We start from the raw sequence: 22,747 nt of genomic DNA on the forward strand, positions 1-22,747 counted from the left end.
CTCAGGAGATTTTGAAAGGGCAGTCACTATGTATAAATGCTTCACTTGTGGGTGGCTCATATTCCAGAATGCCTGCTCCCGGCACTCAGGGCTTCCTCTACAGCTTCTAGGTCCAGCAATACTTTCCTCGCCTCCCAGCGGCACTGTGGCTCCAAAACAGGGAGCCTGGGCTAGTCCTCGTGTCTCACCAGGAACCGTGGCTTCTTACCTTAGCATGAAATGGTTTGATAATCTGGAGTGAAACCTAACAACCCTTTTTGTCATATTTTTTTCTATAGGAAAACACTGCAGACATCCTAAGCAAATGATGTACAAATTTGTGGAACTCCACCCACTAGTATTGAAAGCAATTTGAGCTTGTAAAACACGCATCCCATGAACTTCAGGGTTTTGTGCTAACTGATTGATACACACACCAATACTGAGAGAGATTGTATTTTCTGTGGAGAGGGCCCCCGATTTCATTAGATTATCAAAGGGCTTTATGATCCCCAAAATAAGCCAAGATGAATAAATGACTTTTTAATTCAAGTGATTTTGTTTGCAAAGTTTTTAAGCAAGACCCTTTTTTTAAAGAAAGGTTCTGTTTTTAAGAAAGACCCTTTGCTCGAATATTTCTTCATGCTGATTCTAAGTTCTTCAGAAGGCTTTTATGAGAGAAAGGTATTGATTCAAGACATCTTATCTAATGATTTTGATAAACTACAATAGTTCAAACCACTATAATTCAGCAAAACAACTCACATGCTCCAGAGAGTTCCAGTTCCCAGTAGACTGGAGAATTCCCTTGTGTTTTCCTCCTCACTGCCTGAGCACTCTCCATTAAATCCCATATCCCAGGGCTGCAATGTCCACAGGAACCTGTCACGGTATAACCAGAGGTGCTGGCAGCTTTCCCTTCTGTGGACAGCTGTTTCAGGTACAGAGGGACTGGGTAGAGCAGGGGCCCAGAAGGTTTCTGCAGGTGCCCTGGGCTCCTGCCCACCCAGAGGAAAGAGCCTCACCTCCGGGAGCCTGGCAGAGGAATGCAGGAGTCCAAGGGTAATTGCTCCACAAGGGCTTCCCCAGCGGCCTTCCCTGGTGAGGGTTTGGGGTTGAACAGCTGAGTAAATGGGGTGGCAGAGGTCGTGGAGGGTTGCGGGGTGCCAGGACCTCTCATTGCCTTTACCTACAGCCTTCTAAGTACTGTATCCATCCAGGGCCAGCCCCATCTCAGGATTGGCGCTGCACCTTAACCAGAAGCCAAACGTTCTCAGGGTGCCCAGGGCTATGGAGACACGTGCTAACAAAATAAGTTTGAGTCAGTATTGGTGAACACACATTCAGTGTGTCAGTTAATTAATTTACAGGAGGGATATTTTATAAATGCTTGAATGGCTATAAATCTCAACTCCCACTAAGACTGTAGTTTTCTAAAGTCAGGTTACATCTAATTATAACCAGAAGGGGCTCGGTGAACTCAGAAGCTGCACCAGGGCTGAAGAGTTTGGTGATGTGAGAAGTGGAGTGTTACCACCTTCGGTTTGTGGGGCTCACCCACAGCCGAGGACGAGGACACTTCTGCATCCCCTGGACACGGGGCTGTGTCTCCGCAGCCCCACTGGAAGCTGCTATTTTTGCAAGCTCTGACCTCTCCACCAATACCCCCTCCTCCTCCTGCCAACACATTCGGTCTAGATGTGCTGATAAGGCTGGTTGTGCCACAGCCAAGAGCCAGTGCCAGGAGACAGCCTGTCTCTTCCCGGTGTGTGCTCATCTAATCAGGCCCACTCTCCCAGGGCGAGGTTCTCCACGCGGCACAGCGCCGCGCACAGGGAGGAGCTTGCCCGCCAGGCTCCTGAGCTGGGCCACGCCTTTTCCGCTACGGGCCACGCCTTTCGAGCCACAGACCACGCCTCCCCGCTCGGGGTCAAGCTTCCGCGCTGCCCTCTTTTCCAGGCCCCGCCCCTGATTGCCGCCGCTTCGCAAAGCCCTGCGTTTCCCGGGAGCTGCTTCTCCCCACACTCCACCCCTGCGCCTCCCCGAGCTTCAGCCTCTCCTGTAAAGAGCAGAGATGGAGAGGAAGCGACCGTCACAACTTCCGGTTAGCGTGGCGGAGGCTCTCGGAGTCTTTGGGACCTCAGCACCGGGATACCGGGAGACTCCCTCGTGTCCCCATGTGGGCCACCTACCAGACAGAAGAGGTAAAAGTCGGGGACGCGGGCTCTCGGCAGTCACAAGGAGTGGAGGCGCTCGCTCTTGCACCTGACTCCCCCACACCTCCCAGCTCGGATTTCCAAGGCCTGAGAGCCTCCGTTTGAGGACTGCCGATTCAGGCCTCTGCTGGCCCCCTTTCGTCTCTCTAGGGCTCCCTCAGCTACCCTGGGGGGGTCACCAACCTAGGTAGAATGTGAGGTCCACCCTGTGGAGCCATCTCCTCTGCCTAGCCCTGTGGCACTGTTTTTGTTTTTGTTTTTGCGAAAATAGCTGTGTAGGGTCAGTTGATAACAGGAGCTGCTTCGTCCAGATGTCCATACCCAAGACTGGCCCTCCAGGGGCAGCCGCCCTTCCCTTCACATAGCTGAATCTTTTACTTCTAGGTTTAGATCAGATGGTTGTTTTTCCAAGAATTCACCTGTAGTCATCCTTCCCAGAATTGGCTTCTTTTTCTGATTGCCATATCCCTTCGTGTTTAGTATAGCACTTAACCTAGATTGCTTTTGAATTGTTGGAACCTGCAATTATTGTCTCTGCCACATGGGCAGCCCCTGAGGGCTCACAGTGCCTCAGGTTCATCTTCGTCTCCCCCAAGTTGCCTAGCAGGCGGTAAGCACTCAATAAACATTTGCTGAATAACTGAGTAAATACAGGCACACCCTCAGAGATACTGCAGGTTCTGTTCCAGACCATTGCTGTAAAGCAAATATCATGAAGTGAGTCACAAATTTTTTGGTTTCCCAAGATATATAAAAGTTATGTTTACACTACATAGTAGTCTATTAATTGTCCAATAACATTATGTCTATAAAATATACATACCTTAATTGAAAATACTGTATTGCTAAAAGTGCTAACAATCAGCTGAGCCTTCAGTGAGTCATGATCTTTTTGCTGGTGGAGGGTCTTGCCTCAGTGTTGATGGCTGCTGGCAGATCAGGGTGGTGGTTGCTGAAAGCTGTGGCAGTTTAAGACAACAATGAAATTTATTACTTTGACTATTCCTTTCATGAAAGATTTCTCTGTAGCATTGGATGCTGTTTGATAGCATTTTACCCAGAGTAGAACTTCTTCCAAAATTGAAGTCAGTCCTCTCAAACCCTGCCACTGCTTTATCAACTAAGTTTATGTAATCTTCTAAATCTTTTGTTGTCATTACAACAATGTTCACAACATCCTCACCAGGAGTAGATTGCATCTCAAGAAACCACTCTTTGCTCATCCATAGGAAGCAGCTCCTCATTCATTCAAGTTTAATCATGAGATTCCAGAAATTCAGGGAAATCTTCAAGTTTCACTTCTAGTTCTGTTGCTATTCCCACCACATCTGCAATGACTTGAACCCCTCAAAGTCATCCATGAGGGCTGGAATCCACATCTTCCAAACTCCTCTTGGTGTTGATATTTTGACCTCCTCCTATAAATCATGAATGTTCTTACTGACATCTAGAATGGTGAGTCCTTTCCAGAATGTTTTCAGTTTACTTTGCCCAGATCCGTAAAAAGAATCACTGTCTATGGCAGCTACAGCCTTGTGAAATGTATTTCTTAAATATTTTATAAAACTTGAAAGTCAGTTTCTCCTTGATCTATGGGCTGCAGAATGGATGTTGTGTTAGCAGACATGAAAACAACATTCATCTCTTTGTACATATCCATTAGAGCTCTTGAGTGACCAGGTACATTGAAAATGAGCAGTAACATTTTGAAAGGAATGTTTTTTCTGAGCAGAAGGTCTCAACTGTGGGTTAAAAATATTCAGTTTTGTAAATGTGTTGACACCCAGGTTTTATTGTTGCATTTTTTGAGCATAGGCGGAGTAGATTAGCAGAATTCTTAAGGGCCCTCCCTGGGATTTTCAAAATGGTGGGTGAGCATTGGCTTCAACTTAAAGTCAGCAGCTGCAATTAGCCCCTAACAAGAGAGTCAGCCTGTCCTTTGAAGCTCTGAAGCCAGACATTGACTTCTTCTCTCTTGCTATGAAAGTCCTACATGGCCTCTTCTTCCATTAGAAAAGACTTCTTCCAAAGTCTACACTGAAAACCTGTTGTTTAGTGTAACCACCTTCATCAGTGATTTTAGCAGGATCTTCTGGATAACTTGCTGCAGCTTCTCCATCAGCACTTGCTGCTTCACCTTGCACTTTTATGTTATGGAAATGGCTTCATTGCTTAAACCTCATGAACCAATCTCTCCTATCTTCTAACTTTTCTTCTGCAGCTGCCCTACCTCTTTCAGCCTTCACAGAATTGAAGAGAGTTAGGATTTTACTCCAGATTAAACTTTGACTTAAGGGAACGTTATGGCTGGTTTGATATTCTATCCATATCAGCAGTAAGGCTGTTGGACTTTCTTATCATTCCCCAGAGCAGCACTTTTAATTTCCTACTAAAACTTTTTCTTTGCATTCACAATTGGGCTAACTGGTAGAAAAGGCCTAACTTTAGGCCTATAAAAATCTTTTGCACATCAATCATTTGACCTGCCTCCCTCACTAAGCTTAATCATTTCTGGTTTTTCATTTACCATGAGAGATGGGTGACTCTTCCTTTCACTTGAACCCTTAGAGGCCGTTGGAGGGCTACTAACTGGCCTAATGTTGATATTGTTGTGTCTGAGGGAATAGGGAGGCCCAAGGAGAGGGAGAGATACAGGGTTAAGGGTCAGTTGGTAGATCAGTCAGAGGACACACAACATTTGTACGATGTTTGCCATCTTATATGGGTGCTATTCCTGGTGCCCCAGAGCGATAATAATAGTAATATCAAATATCACTGATTATAGGTCACCATAACCAATATAAAAATAATGAAATACTAAGATTGAAATCTTGTGAAAATTACCAAAATATGACCCAGAGACATGAAGTGAGCATATGCTGTTGGAAAAACAGTGTTGTTCAACTTACATGCTCAATGCTGGGTTGCCACAAACCTTCAATTTGTTAAAAATGCAGTATCTGTGAAGCACAGTAAAGTAAGGCAGGCGTGTATCTAATGATACAGATAGTTTCTTGTGCAGCCTGGGGGTCTGGCAAAAGAGGGAACGTTAGCAACTCAACTGGTGGAGGACGCGGGCTGCTTCTGTAAACGATATCAACAGTCTGTCTCATTTGGTGTCCACTGCTACCTCCCCAACCCCTTGTCAGCCAGCAGGAACCATAGCAACAGGGATCCACCCTGCCCCAGAGTGGCCAGCTTGGCTGTTCTTTGAGAAGCTCCACCCTTCCCAGTCATTTCTTATTTTTGTACCCAGACATCGCCTGAGTCCACCTCGAGCATTAAGGTTAAAGAACAAAGGCTTAATTTCCATTTCATGTTCTGTGAGGAATCCAGTGGCCCCTCTGCTCCCCACAGCCAATATTCCTTTAATCCTTGGAGCTTTTAAAGTCTCAAAGTATCTCAAAGACCCAAACTGAGAGGCGCTGCTGGTGGTGCGGAGAGCGACACAGTCCAAAATAAGACGCGGAGCCCGAGCTGTCAGGCTGTGAGTGACAGCCGGGCTCCCAGGGCTGACTGACAAGTTCTCTCCCTTCTTGTGGCAAGCCATGTGCGAGCCCATCCGGAGGGACTCTGAGAAGGGCGCTAGACATCGCGACTCAGGCGTAAGCTTGCAGGGTTAGGAGTAAAGAAAGAAACAAGTGAAACTTCTATTTCAATACGAGTGTAACATGGAGGGTGATAGTAGAGAAACTCTGTGGTCGCCACCACTAACACATCCTCCTTTTGTCGTGAAACCACAGCTTTGCACGCCTCAGTTCCAGTGCACCGCCCACACCAGCGAAAGGTAATGGTGATGAAGGGGCGGAATATGCCCTGTGAAGGTGCATTCTCATCCTGATGTTCTGCATCAGCCCAGTGTCCGAGAACCTTTCAGGCCTTTGCTTTACCCACCACTCAGCACTGTCCACTCCTCGGAGGCCTCTGCACACCATCCCTTCTACCCCTTGAACTCACCATTGCTACGCTAGTTTTCCTCACAGGCGGCTTTGTGTTTTAAACTGGAGGTTTTATTATTATTTAGGTCAGGCAAGGCCGACAGATCAGGAGACAACTGCCATTGAGAGGAGAGTGTGTTCCTTCCAGTTCCGGAGCAGCAGGGAGCCACACCATGCCATGGGGGCTGCTCAGGGAGTGCCAGGGTGGGTCAGGCAGCAGAGGGAGGGGAAATGCCTTTATTGTGGTTGCTGGGAAGGAATGGGTGACACGGGGTGTGCAGGCTCAGAATTGGCTGATTTAAATAATTTCAGGCCCGTGGGGCACAGGGGCTGTCTTTAGTTGTCCATTACCTGGACCTGGGGCAGTTTAAGCGGGTGATAGGGACCCCAGAATGTGCAAGCTCAGTAAAAGAGGTGATTGGAGTCTAAGCCGCTGAAATCTATGCCCTATGAATTTATGGCATAATAGGTATAAAAAATAAAAGACCTCTGGACTGTAAAAACAAACAAACAAAAGAGATGGTTGGGGTGTGGGTTCTGGATTGGTTGGTTTGCATGTGAAAAGTACACTCCTAGGAGAGTTGCTAGCCGTCTCTAGGAATTAGCCAGCCCTGGAAGGGGCCCTCGTCCAAGGTCCACAGGGTCGCAGATCAAAGCATCAGAATACAGAAATAAAAGACACGGTTAATACTCTTGGTCATGGCTCTCTGCTCCATGGAAACTATCAGTGGCTTTCATTGGCTGCGAAGGTGGCATTCTAGTTTCCACCTTGTGGTCACTGCCCTGGGGTCTAGCCTGACTCATCGCTCTGCTCTCTTTTCCCCATAAACCCAGCATTCCAGCAAAACTGCACTCCACAGGCTTTTCCATCAGGCCCTTAAGAGCAACACTCCATGTGTTTTTTGATGTGCTGTACCTGCTGTCTACCTAGCCGAGGGTTATCTTTAGTGTCACCTGCTCTGTGAGAATCTTTAATTGGTGGTGGTGGTGAGGGCCCCCATAGGTTATTACTAGGCACAGAGCTGTGCCCACAAAAGTGTCTGGAAAAAAAAATGCCTGCTTCTTTTCATCTGCTTAAATGCTGCCTCTCCTTTAACTTGAAGACAAGGCCTCTCCAATGACTGTCCAGCCCATTTGGACTTTCTTGCCTTTCCTTCCACTCTTAATTTTTATGGGACTCAAAGCTTAAAAACGTATTTTGTTTACAGTGATATAGTACAAGCTGGTTTTGTTTCCCCTTCTTGTGGCAAGCACCTGAAGACAAATCGATGTCCTCTATCAGTCCCTAAGCCTCTATATTCCAACACTATTGAGAGCAGCAATAAACAGCCATCAGTTTAGCAACACCGTGAATTGCCCTGCAAGAAGCAAAAAGAATACTGGAGGGGTTGTCAGGAGGCCTGTGTCGAGACTGGATTCTTCAACCGATTTGCTCTCCATCTCTCGCTGTCCACAAGTGAGGATGTTTGCAGACATGATCTTAAAGTGTGTGAACTCAGAAAGCTGCTTTTGCAGAATGGCAGCAATTTTTTCCCCTCCGTGGTTGGATAATTTACCTCCTAACCTTTGATGTTTTCAGCTTGTATCTTTCCACAGAAGGGTGCAAAATGTCCTGTGAATATCACCAGATTTTTAGACTTGGTCATTCTAGAACTGAGTAGTGATTGTCCCCAACAAAAAGAGAATTTCTTTTGTTCCCCCATGTCTAGCCTCTGATTTGTCTTTTTTTTCCACTTTGTTCTCGATAAACTAACTGCTTTGGCAAAACGAAAGCAGAACCATCACGTAGATATTTGGTAATTTTGTGGGCAAGCCTGTGGACAACACCATGGCCCTGTCTGTCTCCCACCTCCCATATCCTGCTTGGACCTCAGGTTCCCATTTTCCTCAGGTGAATATGTCATCATCTCCGGGTGATTTTATGGTCCAGTTAATGTAGAAATGGCCACAGCAAGCTGGAGGAAAAAGGAAATACAATAGGTAGGGCATGGAGACCTCCCACAGTCCCTTGTGTCTCCAGAGGATGTTTATGGAAGGTTTGTATTTATAGCCCTCATGGAGGGCAGAACCAGAGGAAAGTGGCTCAAATTGCAGAGAGAGAGTTTGTAGATAGAGCTCATCTGTTGTAGGTGGTTAAAGCACCTGTCTGCCTGGTGGGAAAGAGAACATCCATGGGAACAATCTAGTTCCCCGCCAGCAACCTGATTTTACGATGACTTTTTCCCGTTTATTTCTATGCTGTTATCTGTTAAATGCCAGTTTGTCTAGTCTGCTTCTTAACCTAAGTAAAACAGAGGACATCTATACGTGACACACACAGACTCATGTACCTATTAAAACTGGTATTTGCATTCACAAGAAAGCAGCCATTGCTTCCCATCCTGCATAAAAATGGCATCCGTTTCTCCTGGTTATTCACTGTAGAGCCTAGATTGCAACCTGAATTTGGCTGGTCGTGGAGGAAATACACCTGTGGCTGAGTACAAACTAACTTTCTTTCTTTTCTTTTCCCCCCAGGATTATACCTTAACCATGTATTTTCAACAATATTGGAGAGATAAAAGGCTCGCCTATTCTGGGATCCCTCTCAACCTCACGCTTGACAATCGAGTGGCTGACCAGCTATGGGTGCCCGACACATATTTCTTAAATGACAAAAAGTCATTTGTGCATGGAGTGACAGTGAAAAACCGCATGATCCGTCTTCACCCTGATGGGACAGTGCTGTATGGGCTCAGGTCTGTGTGCTTCTTCAGGACCAATTTTGCTGTTGCATGGTGCATGGGTGTTGAATATCTCACTTGAGATGATTATTGTAAGTGAGGCAATGACCTCAGATAAATTAGGAAGCATCTATGAAGCACTAAAGCTTTGCAGAAAAAAAATCTCATAACCATAAAATTTGGGGCATTACTGTTACTGTAAGTAGTCATCAAGCAGTTGAAAAACAGCCACCTTTGGATCAATTGTATATAATTGGATTGCCATGTCTAAGAACACAGATTCCCTCAGGATGGATTTTCCATATCATAGCCACAGAGGCCTGTAATTAATATCGCCCTGACACTGCAGTGGCTTCAGTGAAGTTTTTTTCAAAGCTGTCTGCACAGTTGAAAAAAAATGTCTGTTGCGCAGATTGTAGGGTTTACTCTCTACGGAGCTTTATTGAGGTAGTGCCACGAATATTTATGGGAATGACTAAGTGAGAGGTTTCCTGATGAGAAACAGCTCTCTCCAGCTCTCATAATATAATCACTCAAATCAGGAAACCAGGCTGCCTTCCTGAGTCCCAGTGAGGAGGCCCTGGGCTTCCCTGGTTGCCCTGGAAACCGCCAGGCCTTTCCATAGAGCTCCATCCCAGCTGGTCGTCAATTATTTTGAATATCACCTTGCTAAATGGTGCTCTTAAAAACCTTCTGTCTCTTGCATAGATTTTTGCCTGATTTTTGGGTTGTTTTATTTAGAACAGTATTTTGTGTGTAGGTGTCTGTTTCTTGCTCTCCTGGCCTAAAAGTGCCCTTGAGACCCTCTAGCAGTGGCTCTCAGTGTTGAGTGGGACACATGTGGATAGCTTGGAGAAAAGATGTATCTGAAAGTGTTGTGAGCCCAGAGTCTTTGAACTAAGACTTTAACAGCTATAAGCGAAATCATAACAGTATATATTTAAATCCACATCCCTGGGACTTTCATGCCTCAAGACGGGTAGAGTGAATGATTTAACATAGCCTCAAATAGAACATGTGAGTGACTTTCTCAGAACCGCAGTACAGAGAGCAGAATTTGGGATTTTAGCAAAACCAGATGTTTTTAGTGGTAAGTGGCACATGTCAACCAAGCCATGGTGTTCCTTTAAAAAGAGTCTAGCCTGGAGTTTCTTTGGGAGGTTTTCAGCATTTTATGTTTTTGCCTAAAAATGAAACCTGTGGTTGTAAAGCTCCGGAGGTTCAGGTTCTGATAAGTGCATTAGCTATACAAAAGACTATTCAGAAGTCCTGGGAATGTAGAATGAGGAGCCATTTACCTGCCCCCACACCCAAAAAACTAAAGTGAAAGAAGCTGATATGTGTGTGTAAATGCATGTGAGTTTGTGTGTGTGGGTGTGTGTTGAGTTTTGGGTGTGTGTGGTATGTGATGTGTGTGGTGTATACTTTGTGTGTGTGTGGTGTGTGTTGGGTTTGTGTGTGTGGTATGTGTTGTGTTGGTGTGCATTGTGGATGTGTGTTTTGTGTGGTAATGTGTGTGTTATAGGTGTGTGCACATATGTGTGTGATAGGGAAGAGCAAAAAGAGCAAATATCAACAAAAATTAATCTAGGAATTTTTGGCTTTTTAAACAAAACATGCTATTTCAGTTTTCTCCACTTTTATTTTTGCATTCTTTATTTTTTATTTATTTATTTTTATTATTATTATACTTTAAGTTTTAGGGTACATGTGCACAATGTGCACGTTAGTTACATATGTATACATGTGCCATGCTGGTGTGCTGCACCCACTAACTCGTCATCTAGCATTAGGTATATCTCCCAATGCTATCCCTCCCCCCTCCCCCCACCCCACAACAGTCCCCAGAGTGTGATGTTCCCCTTCCTGTGTCCATGTGTTCTCATTGTTCAATTCCCACCTGTGATTAAGAATATGCGGTGTTTGGTTTTTTGTTCTTGTGATAGTTTACTGAGAATGATGATTTCCAGTTTCATCCATGTCCCTACAAAGGACATGAACTCATCATTTTTTATGGCTGCATAGTATTCCATGGTGTATATGTGCCACATTTTCTTAATCCAGTCTATCATTGTTGGACATTTGGGTTGGTTCCAAGTCTTGGCTATTGTGAATAGTGCCGCAATAAACATACGTGTGCATGTGTCTTTATAGCAGCATGATTTATAGTCCTTTGGGTATATACCCAGTAATGGGATGGCTGGGTCAAATGGTATTTCTAGTTCTAGATCCCTGAGGAATCGCCACACTGACTTCCACAATGGTTGAACTAGTTTACAGTCCCACCAACAGTGTAAAAGTGTTCCTATTTCTCCACATCCTCTCCAGCACCTGTTGTTTCCTGACTTTTTAATGATCGCCATTCTAACTGGTGTGAGATGATATCTCATTGTGGTTTTGATTTGCATTTCTCTGATGGCCAGTGATGGTGAGCATTTTTTCATGTGTTTTTTGGCTGCATAAATGTCTTCTTTTGAGAAGTGTCTGTCATGTCCTTTGTCCACTTTTTGATGGGGTTGTTTGTTTTTTTCTTGTAAATTTGTTTGAGTTCATTGTGGATTCTGGATATTAGCCCTTTGTCAGATGAGTAGGTTGCGAAAATTTTCTCCCATTTTGTAGGTTGCCTGTTCACTCTGATGGTAGTTTTTTTTGCTGTGCAGAAGCTCTTTAGTTTAATGAGATCCCATTTGCCAATTTTGGCTTTTGTTGCCATTGCTTTTGGTGTTTTAGACATGAAGTCCTTGCCCATGCCTATGTCCTGAATGGCAATGCCTAGGTTTTCTTCTAGGGTTTTTATGGTTTTTAGGTCTAACATTTAAGTCTTTAATCCATCTTGAATTGATTTTTGTATAAGGTGTAAGGAAGGGATCCAGTTCAGCTTTCTACATATGGCTAGCCAGTTTTCCCAGCACCATTTATTAAATAGGGAATCCTTTCCCCATTGCTTGTTTTTCTCAGGTTTGTCAAAGATCAGATAGTTGTAGATATGTGGCGTTATTTCTGAGGGCTCTGTTCTGTTCCATTGATCTATATCTCTGTTTTGGTACCAGTACCATGCTGTTTTGGTTACTGTAGCCTTGTAGTATAGTTTGAAGTCAGGTAGTGTGATGCCTCCAGCTTTGTTCTTTTGGCTTAGGATTGCCTTGGCGATGCGGGCTCTTTTTTGGTTCCATATGAACTTTAAAGTAGTTTTTTCCAATTCTGTGAAGAAAGTCATTGGTAGCTTGATGGGGATGGCATTGAATCTATAAATTACCTTGGGCAGTATGGCCATTTTCGTGATATTGATTCTTCCTACCCATGAGCTTGGAGTGTTCTTCCATTTCTTTGTATCCTCTTTTATTTCCTTGAGCAGTGGTTTGTAGTTCTCCTTGAAGAGGTCCTTCACGTCCCTTGTAAGTTGGATTCCTAGGTGTTTTATTCTCTTTGAAGCAATTGTGAATGGGAGTTCACTCATAATTTGGCCCTCTGTTTGTCTGTTATTGGTGTATAAGAATGCTTGTGATTTTTGTACATTGATTTTGTATCCTGAGACTTTGCTGAAGTTGCTTATCAGCTTAAGGAGATTTTGGGCTGAGACAATGGGGTTTTCTAGATATACAATCATGTCGTCTGCAAACAGGGACAAGTTAACTTCCCTTTTCCTAATTGAATACCCTTTATTTCCTTCTCCTGCCTAATTGCCCTGGCCAGCACTTCCAACACTATGTTGAATAGGAGTGGTGAGAGAGGGCATCCCTGTCTTGTGCCAGTTTTCAAAGGGAATGCTTCCAGTTTTTGCCCATTCAGTATGACATTGGCTGTGGGTTTGTGATAGATAGCTCTTATTATTTTGAGATACGTCCCATCAATACCTAATTTATTGAGAGTTTTTAGCATGAAGTGTTGTTGAATTTTGTCAAAGGGCTTTTCTGCATCTATTGAGATAATCATGTGGTTTTTGTCTTTGGTTCTGTTTATATGCTGGATTACATTTATTGATTTGCGTATATTGAACCAGCCTTGCATCCCAGGGATGAAGCCCACTTTATCATGTTGGATAAGCTTTTTGATGTGCTGCTGGATTCGGTTTGCCAGTATTTTATTGAGGATTTTTGCATCAATGTTCATCAAGGGTATTGGTCTAAAATTCTCTTTTTTGGTTGTGTCTCTGCCCGGCTTTGGTATCAGGATGATGCTGGTCTCATAAAATGAGTTAGGGAGGATTCCCTCTTTTTCTATTGATTGGAATAGTTTCAGAAGGAATGGTACCAGTTCCTCCTTGTACCTCTGGTAGAATTCGTCTGTGAATCCATCTGGTCTTGGACTCTTTTTGGTTGGTAAGCTATTGATTATTGCCACAATTTCAGCTCCTGTTATTGGTCTATTCAGAGATTCAACTTCTTCCTGGTTTAGTCTTGGGAGAGTGTATGTGTTGATGGATAAATTCCTCGACACATACACTCTTTGTTTTTTTTTTTTACCAGAAGTAGAGTATGTCAGTCTGTCTCTGTATGTCTTTGTTAAAAGCAAAGAGTTTCAACTCTGTTAAAATAGAATTATGTAATACATAAAAAAGCTCTGTAATAAATTCCACAACTCTTTGAAAATGTTGGATTTTAGGTAAGAGTAAGATCAACCAAGAAAATAAAGATTGCTTGGTCTGTAAGTTCATATGTAAATGTTAAATAATAATGTAATAATAAGCCATGGGAAACCTTTAGTAGTAAACTAATATAATAACCTAAAAAAGCATTAGTCAAATTTATATCCATCATGCCTCTCAAACAGCCTCTTAAATCAATAAATGGATTTTTAAGTAAGTAGCTGGTTTTTTTTTTTCAAGTGTAGTATAGGTATACTCCTTGGCTCTTTATTTAGAGCATCATATTTTTGAAACACTTCTTCAGAGTTATATGGACCTGGATAAGCTGTCATGAAGAAAATCTCCAAAGTGCAGACTGACCACCACATTCTTCATGTGTTTAGCAGCTAAACTTACATCATCTGCTCATTAGAAATTCGCTATTCTAGAAATTTCTGCCTTGATATTTAAAAAACATGTAGCTCTAGAGATTGATTTGAACTACTGGACAAAAGAGCAAATTAATAAGTCTCAACCCTGATCATTAAACTCATATATGCATATTCTTTGCTATCCTATATAAACTTCAGTACCATTTATATATTTTACATGTGACTTTTGATAAAAAACAAGGTGTGAGTGCTCACATGGATCAGCCACCCTCCATCCTCTCCTTGGCCCCAAGGCCCACCTTCCCTCCCGTGTCTTTTTACTGTTGCACTGGCTGGATGGTGACATGGCAGGCCCGGAGTGGGCCAGTGTGTGTAACCCAACAATGCATTGCATCCTTTTGGTAAGTAGGTACTATGGCCCTGGCCTGGAGGAGGTCTGGCACAGCTGAGAACACTGAAGTTAAATTCCCCATGGTGGAAGGTTTGCAGAGAGCTGGGGTTGTTCCTGCTGTTCCTGCTTATAATGTACTGCTGGGGAAGGTCCTGCCCAGCAGAGATTGCTTTCCTACTGATTATGTGCTTGAAACACTGGTTGGACTGGCTGTATCACTGAGACCTTCAGACTGAATTTCTCTCACCCCTGGACACTGGGATTGGCTCTCACCTTGTCTATCCAGCAGTAGCCTACACTGGTAGGTCAGTGACCACTTAGCTCCTCTAGGCTTCTTTTGTTATTCATGCCCAGCCATTATGGGAACAGCATCAGTGGGCTTTTGCTTTATCTAGGCTAGATGAAGACCTTTGGCTGTAGATGAGCTGTCCGTGACGTAGGTTTGTACGTCAACTCAGCCTTATTCTGGGAAATCATTAATCCTTAACTCTGATGACTCTGCAAAAGTAGTCACTGACCACTCACGCAGATGCTTGAGAGTGATCACATTCTTGTAGTGATAAAAGGTTGTTTTAAATCATGAGCCATTTTTCCCATGACTCTTGTAGCCCCTTGAGCTTGAAACTTGGGGTAACACTAGCTTGCTCTTCTTACCAGCTTGAGCTCAGCTGAATACGACGGTGAACTGAGATCCCTGCACCAGCTTGTCAGCATGTGATGGGAGAGAATGCTCTGGACAGGGTATGCATGCCATCCTAAAATAAAACATAAATCCTTGACAATTTCCTTTGGACAGTCAAACCATTTAAGGAACTAGGAAGATCTTGGCTGACCAAGAGACTAATGGTCCTTTGTCCTGTCCCAGTCACAGCTTTTCTGTTTTCTTTGACGCTGCACTGAAGTTTTCTTCTATTTGTAAAAAGGCAGAGTTATCATCCCTTTTCCTAACTTTCTTTTTCAGTCTCTTGGCCCTCGGATGTCATTGAATGTCTCACCTTGCATCATTAAGCATACTTTGTAATGTGGTCTTTTCTTCATGCCATACATGTTGTATCTGATGCTATGAGTTGGCGAGGGGGAGTTCACAAAATAGTATTCAGTTTGCTCCAAAAAGCACCTGGGAATCTGAGGCTGAGTCATCAAAGCAACATAATCCATATTTTGCCTGAGAAGTGTATTGCAAAACCTGTTGGACAGTACATTATAAAGTTCCCACTTGTGGCTAAAAATTGCTTTAAGTTGGCAAAATTGCCATTTCTATACTTAAAGATTGAAAGCAATATTAAAATGAAGCCAGAACTTATATCAGAAGATTCAAATTAAGTCATCGAATTCGTTTGACTAGCATCTTATTCTGAAACTGTTTTATACGGTGGTTCTGTTAAAATACTTTTCTCCTCAGAAAAGTTGTCAACTCACAGAGGTATTAGGTCTCGTGTGATTTTTATGCAGCCGTCCCTAACTCCCAAACCCTTGTTTTGTCACCATCTCCCAAATTATGCAACTAAAAAGCATATTGATAAATTTCTTACCAGATGGGATTATGCCAATTTACACTCCTACCAGCAATAAAGTATATATTAGCTTTAGGATTGTGATGCCTGCTTTGGAATTTATTATTACTCAGGCTACTGCAAGTAATCTATCCATTTTCTTCATCTCTCAAAGCTGGTGAAGATTGCCTGACTCACTTTAAATTCTGGCTTATACACTTCTCTGCTCCCCACCCCCAGCATGTTTTATCCTTCCCCTCCTTATAAGGACTCTTCTCACCTTCTCTGCAAACTCTCCCCTCACTTGGATTTAATGAGGTTACTTCAAACTTTAGTTGGAAACACAGAAACTTCATCTTTGCATTACAAAGAGCCCACCTGAGCTATCTGTTGGCTCATTCTTTGCCTCCCCTATCAAAATGGGGAGCAGCTCGGCATCCTGACCATTTCCAAAATGAGCTTCACCTTGGCACCCTGTCACTACTGGAGGACTTGGCTCCTGCAGTCCTGACCTTGCCCTTTCTGCTACTTTCCTCCTCCCTCATCATGCTTCCAGTACACACACTTTCCTTCTGCTCTTCAGAAACATCAGGCATGCCCCTGTCCTAGGGCCTTTGCACATGCCCTTGCTGTATATGGCTACACTGTGTCTAGATGGTTATGTATTGAGCATCATTAGAAGGTAATTAGGTAACTAAGGATTGCTCAGCTGTCACACTGATAGGGAGAGCCCTTCTCTGATCATTCATTCACTTTCTATTACATTACCTTTCTGGGTTGTTATCATAGCACTTATCCAGAGCTAACATTATCTTGTCAGTTTATTGCATTTCTTACTTATTGACTCACTATTCCCATCCATGATGACGGGGAAGCCACTATGAGAATATAAACTCTTTGAGAAAAGAATGGTTTCTGTCTTGTTCATTATTCCATCCCCAAATTCTAGAGTAGTGCTTCATGGAAAAAAAAGTATGGCATGAGAGTTAACTTTGAATTCCATTTAGCCTTTCCATAGTACTTATATTTTCATATTTTCCATTTAGGTGTTCAATCCCTTGGAATTTATCTTGGTGTAGGATGTGATGTAGCTATCCACATTTTTGTTTCCTTCCTTCCTTCCTTCTTTCTTTTTCTTTCTTTCCTTCTTTCTTTCTTTTGAGATGGAGTCTCGCTCTGTTGCCCAGGCTGGAGTACAGTGGCGTGATCTCGGCTCACCACAACCTCCACCTCCCAGGTTCAAGCAATTCTCCTGTCTCAGCCTCCCGAGTAGCTGGGACTACAGGTGTGCGCTACCATGTCTGACTAATTTTTGTATTTTTAGTAGAGATGGGGTTTCACTACGTTGACCAGGCTGCTCTCGAACTCCTGACCCCGTGATCCGCCCGCCTCAGCCTCCCAAAGTGCTGGGATTACAGCCACTGCACCCAGCCTGTTTGTTTCTTTTGAGACAGGGTCTTGCTCTGTTGCTCAGGCTGGAGTACAGTGGCACAATCATGGTTCATTGTTACTTCCAACTCCCAGGCTCTAATGATCCTCCTGCCTCAGCCTCCTGAGTAGCTGTGACTGAAGGTGCAGGCCCCCACAACCAGCTTTTCTTTTTTTTTTTTTTTGTGAAGATGGGGTTTTATTATGTTGCCCAGACTGGTCTCAAACTTCTAGCTTCAAGCAGTCCTCCAGCCTTGGACTCCCAAAATGCTGGGATTATAGGCATGAGCCACCATGCCATGTCCAATTTTTTGTTCTTACATGCTTAGCTATTTGTCCTAATAGTTACCAGTTTATTCTTCCACATTAACTTTAGAATCATTTATTTTATCAAATTCCCAAAAGTATAGCTTGTGTTGTTTGTTGAAATTATGCACACGTAGCACTACTTTGGCAAGAGCAAAAGATATACTATATTCAATGTTTCTTGCGTGAACATGGCATGTCCGCATTCATGTCTTTGTTTATGGCTTTTAGTAAAGTTTTGTCATTTACTCCACTGACTGCTAAACTTTCCATTTTTAACTTAACATTTCTTGCTAAACTTACTCCACTTTTTGAAAGTGTGATGCTCTTAGAAGTGGAATCATTGCTCCATTATTTTTCTAGCTGGCTTTCCCCGGTATGTGGGAAGGCTCATGGTCAATTTGTATATAACTACCTTTAAGTATGCATCTATCAAAAATTATATCTAGTCAGTCTGATGTTTCATTATTTTCAACAGTTTAGTTAATCCTGATTATTTTAGTCTTACAATCATATTGCTTATAATGATGATTTTTAATCTTCATTTTCAATTGTTTTTATTCCTGTTTCTGTTTTATTGTATTTCCACCTTCCAGAATAATGATAACCAGTGATAACAGTGTTAATATCAGCACATTTTTCATTGCAATGGGTGCTTCTTGTGGCCCACCATGAAGGATGAGCTGCACTTTTAGTTTAATGTAACTATTCCTTATTCTTTTACTTCCATTGTTTTTTGTTCCTGATATATAAATTAGTATCTTTAAGTCCACCAACACCACTATGCATTTTGTGCAATTTAGAAATTACTTCAGGCATGTGACTAGTAAGCATGTTAGTGCTAATACTATCTATGCAGAGGAGCAAGTACAGTGTGAAATAAAGGAATGCGAACATTTATGTGAAATGTGTATTCATGCTAAATCTGTCTTTAGGCTTAACTCTATTAAAAAGGAATTGTCAAACTGCCAATGTATTTCATTACAATATTTCTTATTTACTTTCATCAACGCTAAGAGCTTTAACTATGACCGATGTTAATTAAACCAACTTCTCCAATTTTCTATCTCATTTTAAAACAATTATTATCTAAACTTTTTCAACTTTCTAGTTCCTCTGCATGTGCATGAAGATAGACATACAGAGAAACAAACAAACAAAAATTACGTATGCCTTACACAGACATGCTTGGACTTTCTGTTTTTTCATGCATTTTCTGTTTTTTAAGTAACCAGTCATTTTACTTTAGGACAAAAATTTAGCATAGGCCATAATTTGAAACAACTTTTAGATCAAATCTGAATTAGACAAAAGTTATTCTTTTATTCAATAAGTACACATCTTCTTTGGCATATTTTATATACAAAATTATTCACTGCAGTTCTTATTCTTAATAATATTAAATTTTGTGAAAACCTAAGAAGCAAGAAATCCTGAACTGCCTATCAAATGTTAGCATTTTATATATGAGAACCATTCTATAATTTATAGAAATGTTTCCTCATAATTTTTATTTGACTAGAAATGACCCAGACATCCAATGAACATGAAAAGAATTTTAAGGTTTTAAATTACACAAAAAGTTCACCTACAATGATTTATTCTATTTACATTTACTCAAGCCTTTCATTTTTTAAAGAGTTTATCTAGATTAATTCTGAGAACTGAGATATTATACAAAACTAGTTATCATTTCCAGTTACTTCCTTGTTCGCCATTTTTTAAAATAGTCTGTGAATATCAGGTGTTCACCTATGTAAGAACCTTAAGGTTAAATACATGGGTATTTTTGCCAATAACTCAGAAGATTCGGCTGTTTTCATTAAATCAACAAGCCTAAATTAGTCATTTCTCAAACAATGTCACATAAACAAAGATCATTTTGTTTTGGCTGAGTTATAATTTTATAACCTTCTTTGCTAAATCCTGACACCTCAAAATATCTAGCAGAGACAAATATAAAACCCAGACAAAAATGTATGCTGACAATTCTGAAGACATTGCTATTTTCATCTTTTACTTTGGAACTCTAGCAATGAGATAGCAATACAAACCCACGAGTTTATGAACAGGTTTACATGCTTAAAATTTGTTCTGATAGGTAATCCAGTGAAGGCTGTGAACCACAGTTTTAGGTAAAGCAGTTTCTAGTTAGGCTCCAGAGATCACTGGGGCCAAAAAGTACTACAGAAGATCATCACATAACTCCATCCCACTTTCCCATTTAACAGCAAAATGAGGTCCATAGGGAGCCCAAACTTCTCCAGATTCTAAAGAATACTGGGGTCAAACAGTATTATAAAAGAATATCAGCTTATCAAATTCTGATTTCCCATTACTATGTTGATACATACACAATCAACCACCAAAACACAATCCGCCTGCTGCAACAACCAACACATTTATGATCACGGAACCAAAATCTGTTACTGAAATACCAGGGGTTTGGTCTAGGTCTGGCTACAAGCCACACAGAAAGCCAATCACTGAGATGAGTGTTGGCAAGGAACAAGGCTTTCTCCGGGTGCTTCAGCTGAGGACATGGGAGATCAGTCTCAAATCCATCTCTTCAACCAACAAAAATTAGGGGTTTATATGCAGTTTTTGCTATTACTTTTAATGGCAAAAACCACAATTACTTTTGCACCAACCTAATATATTAGCAGGGAAAAAAAATCTGTATATGGGAAAACAGTAATTAGGGAGGGATAAGGAAGAGGAGTTGGTCAACAGGAAGCAGATCAGGCAATCATGATGTGTGAAGGGTTTGGCCTCTCATTGTCCAGATGTGGTGAGCCAGTATGTTTCAGTTCCTTGATACCGTCTGCAGGACCTGATGGTTGGTTTCCAGAAAAAAGAACTCAGGTAAGACAAATGTAAGTTTTTCCAGTTTGAAGATGGGGAGGGTCAATTTCTATGGTTACTCAAAAGAAACTGTAAACAACAGTTCTATGGGACAATTGGGTCAGTTTCAGAATAATTAAATCAAGTGAGTTAACGTATTTATCTAGCTAGCTAATATTTGAACTAAACTTTTTTTATGGTAAGCACATTTCAAATTTATTCTCTCAGCAACTTTGAAATGTATAAAACTCTATTATTAACTATATTCACCATGCTCTTCAATAGAACTTAAAAATAACATATTCTTCCTGCCTAACAGATTTTTTAATAATAATATGGGAAGTCCTTTATTTTATTATGTGACACTATATAGCAGCTGCCTAACCACACAATGTAGACATGAATAGGGAAGATGGCTCAGAAATAGCAGTACTAGTGACTCAAGTAGTTAGCTTTATACAATAAAAGGAATGAGTTTTGACTGACTTATGAGAGTTTTAAAATGCGTTTTATATTGAGTAGATTTGTTTCATGTTTTCTTAAAAGAATTATTGTATTGAACCAAAAATAAACTAGATATAGTTTGTTCACATAATGAATCTACGTTCGAAGACATGCTTACAGATTACCATTTGATAATCATTGCCCCATTCCCCCCATCCTCCATTCTCTGTAACCACTGTTCTGTTCTCTGCTTATATGAGTTCAACTGTAGATCCCACAAACAAGTGAGAATATGTGGTATTTCTTTCTGTGACTGGCGTAATTCACTTAGTGTAATGTTCTCCAATTCCATCAGTGTTGTCCCAACTGACAAAATTTTTTTCTTTATTAATACTGAATAGTATTCCATTGTGTGTGTGTGTGTGTGTGTATGTGTGTGTGTGTATCATTAAAAAAATCAATTTATCTGTTGATGGACACTTAGGTTGATTCCATAACTTGGCTACTGTTAATAGTGCTTCAGTGAACTTGGGAGTGCTGACATCCCTTCAGCAAATTTATTTCAAATCTTTTGGGTAAATACCCAACAGTTGGATTGCTGTAGCATATGGTAATTCTATTTTAAGTTTTTTGAGTTTTCCATAATGTTTTCCATAATGACTGCACTAATTTGCCTTCCTACCAACAGTGTACAAGGGTTCCCTATTTTCCACATCCTTGCCAACACTTATCTTTCATCTTTTTGATACTAGTCATTCTGACAGGTATTAGATGTTATCTCATTGTAGTTTCAATTTGTGTTTCCCTAATGATTAGTGATGTTGAACTTCTTTTCATATGTCTTGTTGGCCATTTGCATGTCTTCTTTTGAGAAATGTCTCTTTAGGTCCCTTCTCCATTTTTTAAATTGAGGTTTTTTTTTGTTTTCTTGCTGTTGAGTTGTTTGACTTCCTTAAATATTTTGGATATTAACCCGTTAATGGATGGATTGCTTGCACATATGTCTTCCAATCTGTTGGTTGTCTTTATATAGTATTCATTGTTTTTGGTGCAGAAGCTTTTTAGTTTGATGTAGTCTCATTTGTCCTATTTTTGCATTTGTTGCATCAAATCAAATTTTAAAAATCATTACCCAGCCTAATGTCATGTAGTTTTCCCCCTATGTTTTCTTTTAGTAATTTAACAGTTCCTAGTTACATTTAAGTTTTAATCAATTTTGAGTTGATTTCTGTATATGGTGTGAGATAAGGGTCCAATTTCATTCTTCTGAATGTGGATATTTAATTTTCCCAACATCATTTATGGAAGAGATTATTCTTTTCCCATTGCATATTCTTGGCACTTTTGTCAAAAATCAATTGAAAGTAAATGAATGGGTTTATTCTGGGCTCTCTAGTCTATTTCATTGGCTGATGTGTCTTTTTTTTTTTTTGCCAGTACCATGCTGTTTTAATTACTATAGCTTTGTAGTATAGTTTGAAATAAGGTAGTGTGATACCTCCAGCTTTGCTCCTTTTGCTATGATTGCCTTAGCTATTTTGGGTTTTTTGTTTTGGTTCCATATGAATTTTGTAATTTTTGTTTCTATGGAAAACTACATCAGAATTTTGATAGGGGTTACAATGAATCTATAGATCATTTTGAGTAATGTGGACATTTTAATAATAGTAATCCTTCTAATACAGATATATTTCATTTGTATCTTTTTTATTTTTTTTTATGAATACTATAGTTTGCAGTGTACAGATCTTTCATTTCCTTGGTTAAATTTATTCCTAAGTATTTTATTTTATTTTATTTGAAACTATTGTAAATGGGATTGTTCCCTTGATTATTTTTTTCAGATAGTTTAGTGTTAATTTATAGAAACACTACTATTAATGTTTTTTGTAAGTTGTTTTTATATCCCGTAACTTAACTGTTTTGTTTTGTTTTGTTTTGTTTGTTTGGTGAGTGTTTTTTTTAGACAGGATCTCCCTTTGTCACCCAGGCTGGAATGCAGTGGGGCAGTTATAGTTCACTGTAACCT

At 41.1% G+C, this 22,747-nt stretch overlaps 1 protein-coding gene across 3 annotated transcripts in view; it reads left to right on the forward strand.

The window, feature by feature from the left end:
* GABRB3 (gamma-aminobutyric acid type A receptor subunit beta3) overlaps positions 1-22,747 on the forward strand; it is a 227,999-nt gene that overhangs the window by 142,108 nt on the left and 63,144 nt on the right. For 2 of the 3 annotated variants that reach the window (XM_034938413.3, XM_034938412.3), the window contains exon 4: positions 8,651-8,871. In XM_034938413.3, the coding sequence (XP_034794304.1) occupies positions 8,651-8,871 (221 nt within the window). Of the gene's footprint in view, positions 1-1,877; positions 2,184-8,650; positions 8,872-22,747 lie in introns of those variants that run through there. The other variant, XM_063596988.1, reaches the window with a different exon arrangement.

The sequence above is a fragment of the Pan paniscus genome, chromosome 16 (assembly GCF_029289425.2).
Source record: "Pan paniscus chromosome 16, NHGRI_mPanPan1-v2.0_pri, whole genome shotgun sequence".
Taxonomy (NCBI): Eukaryota; Metazoa; Chordata; class Mammalia; order Primates; family Hominidae; genus Pan; species Pan paniscus.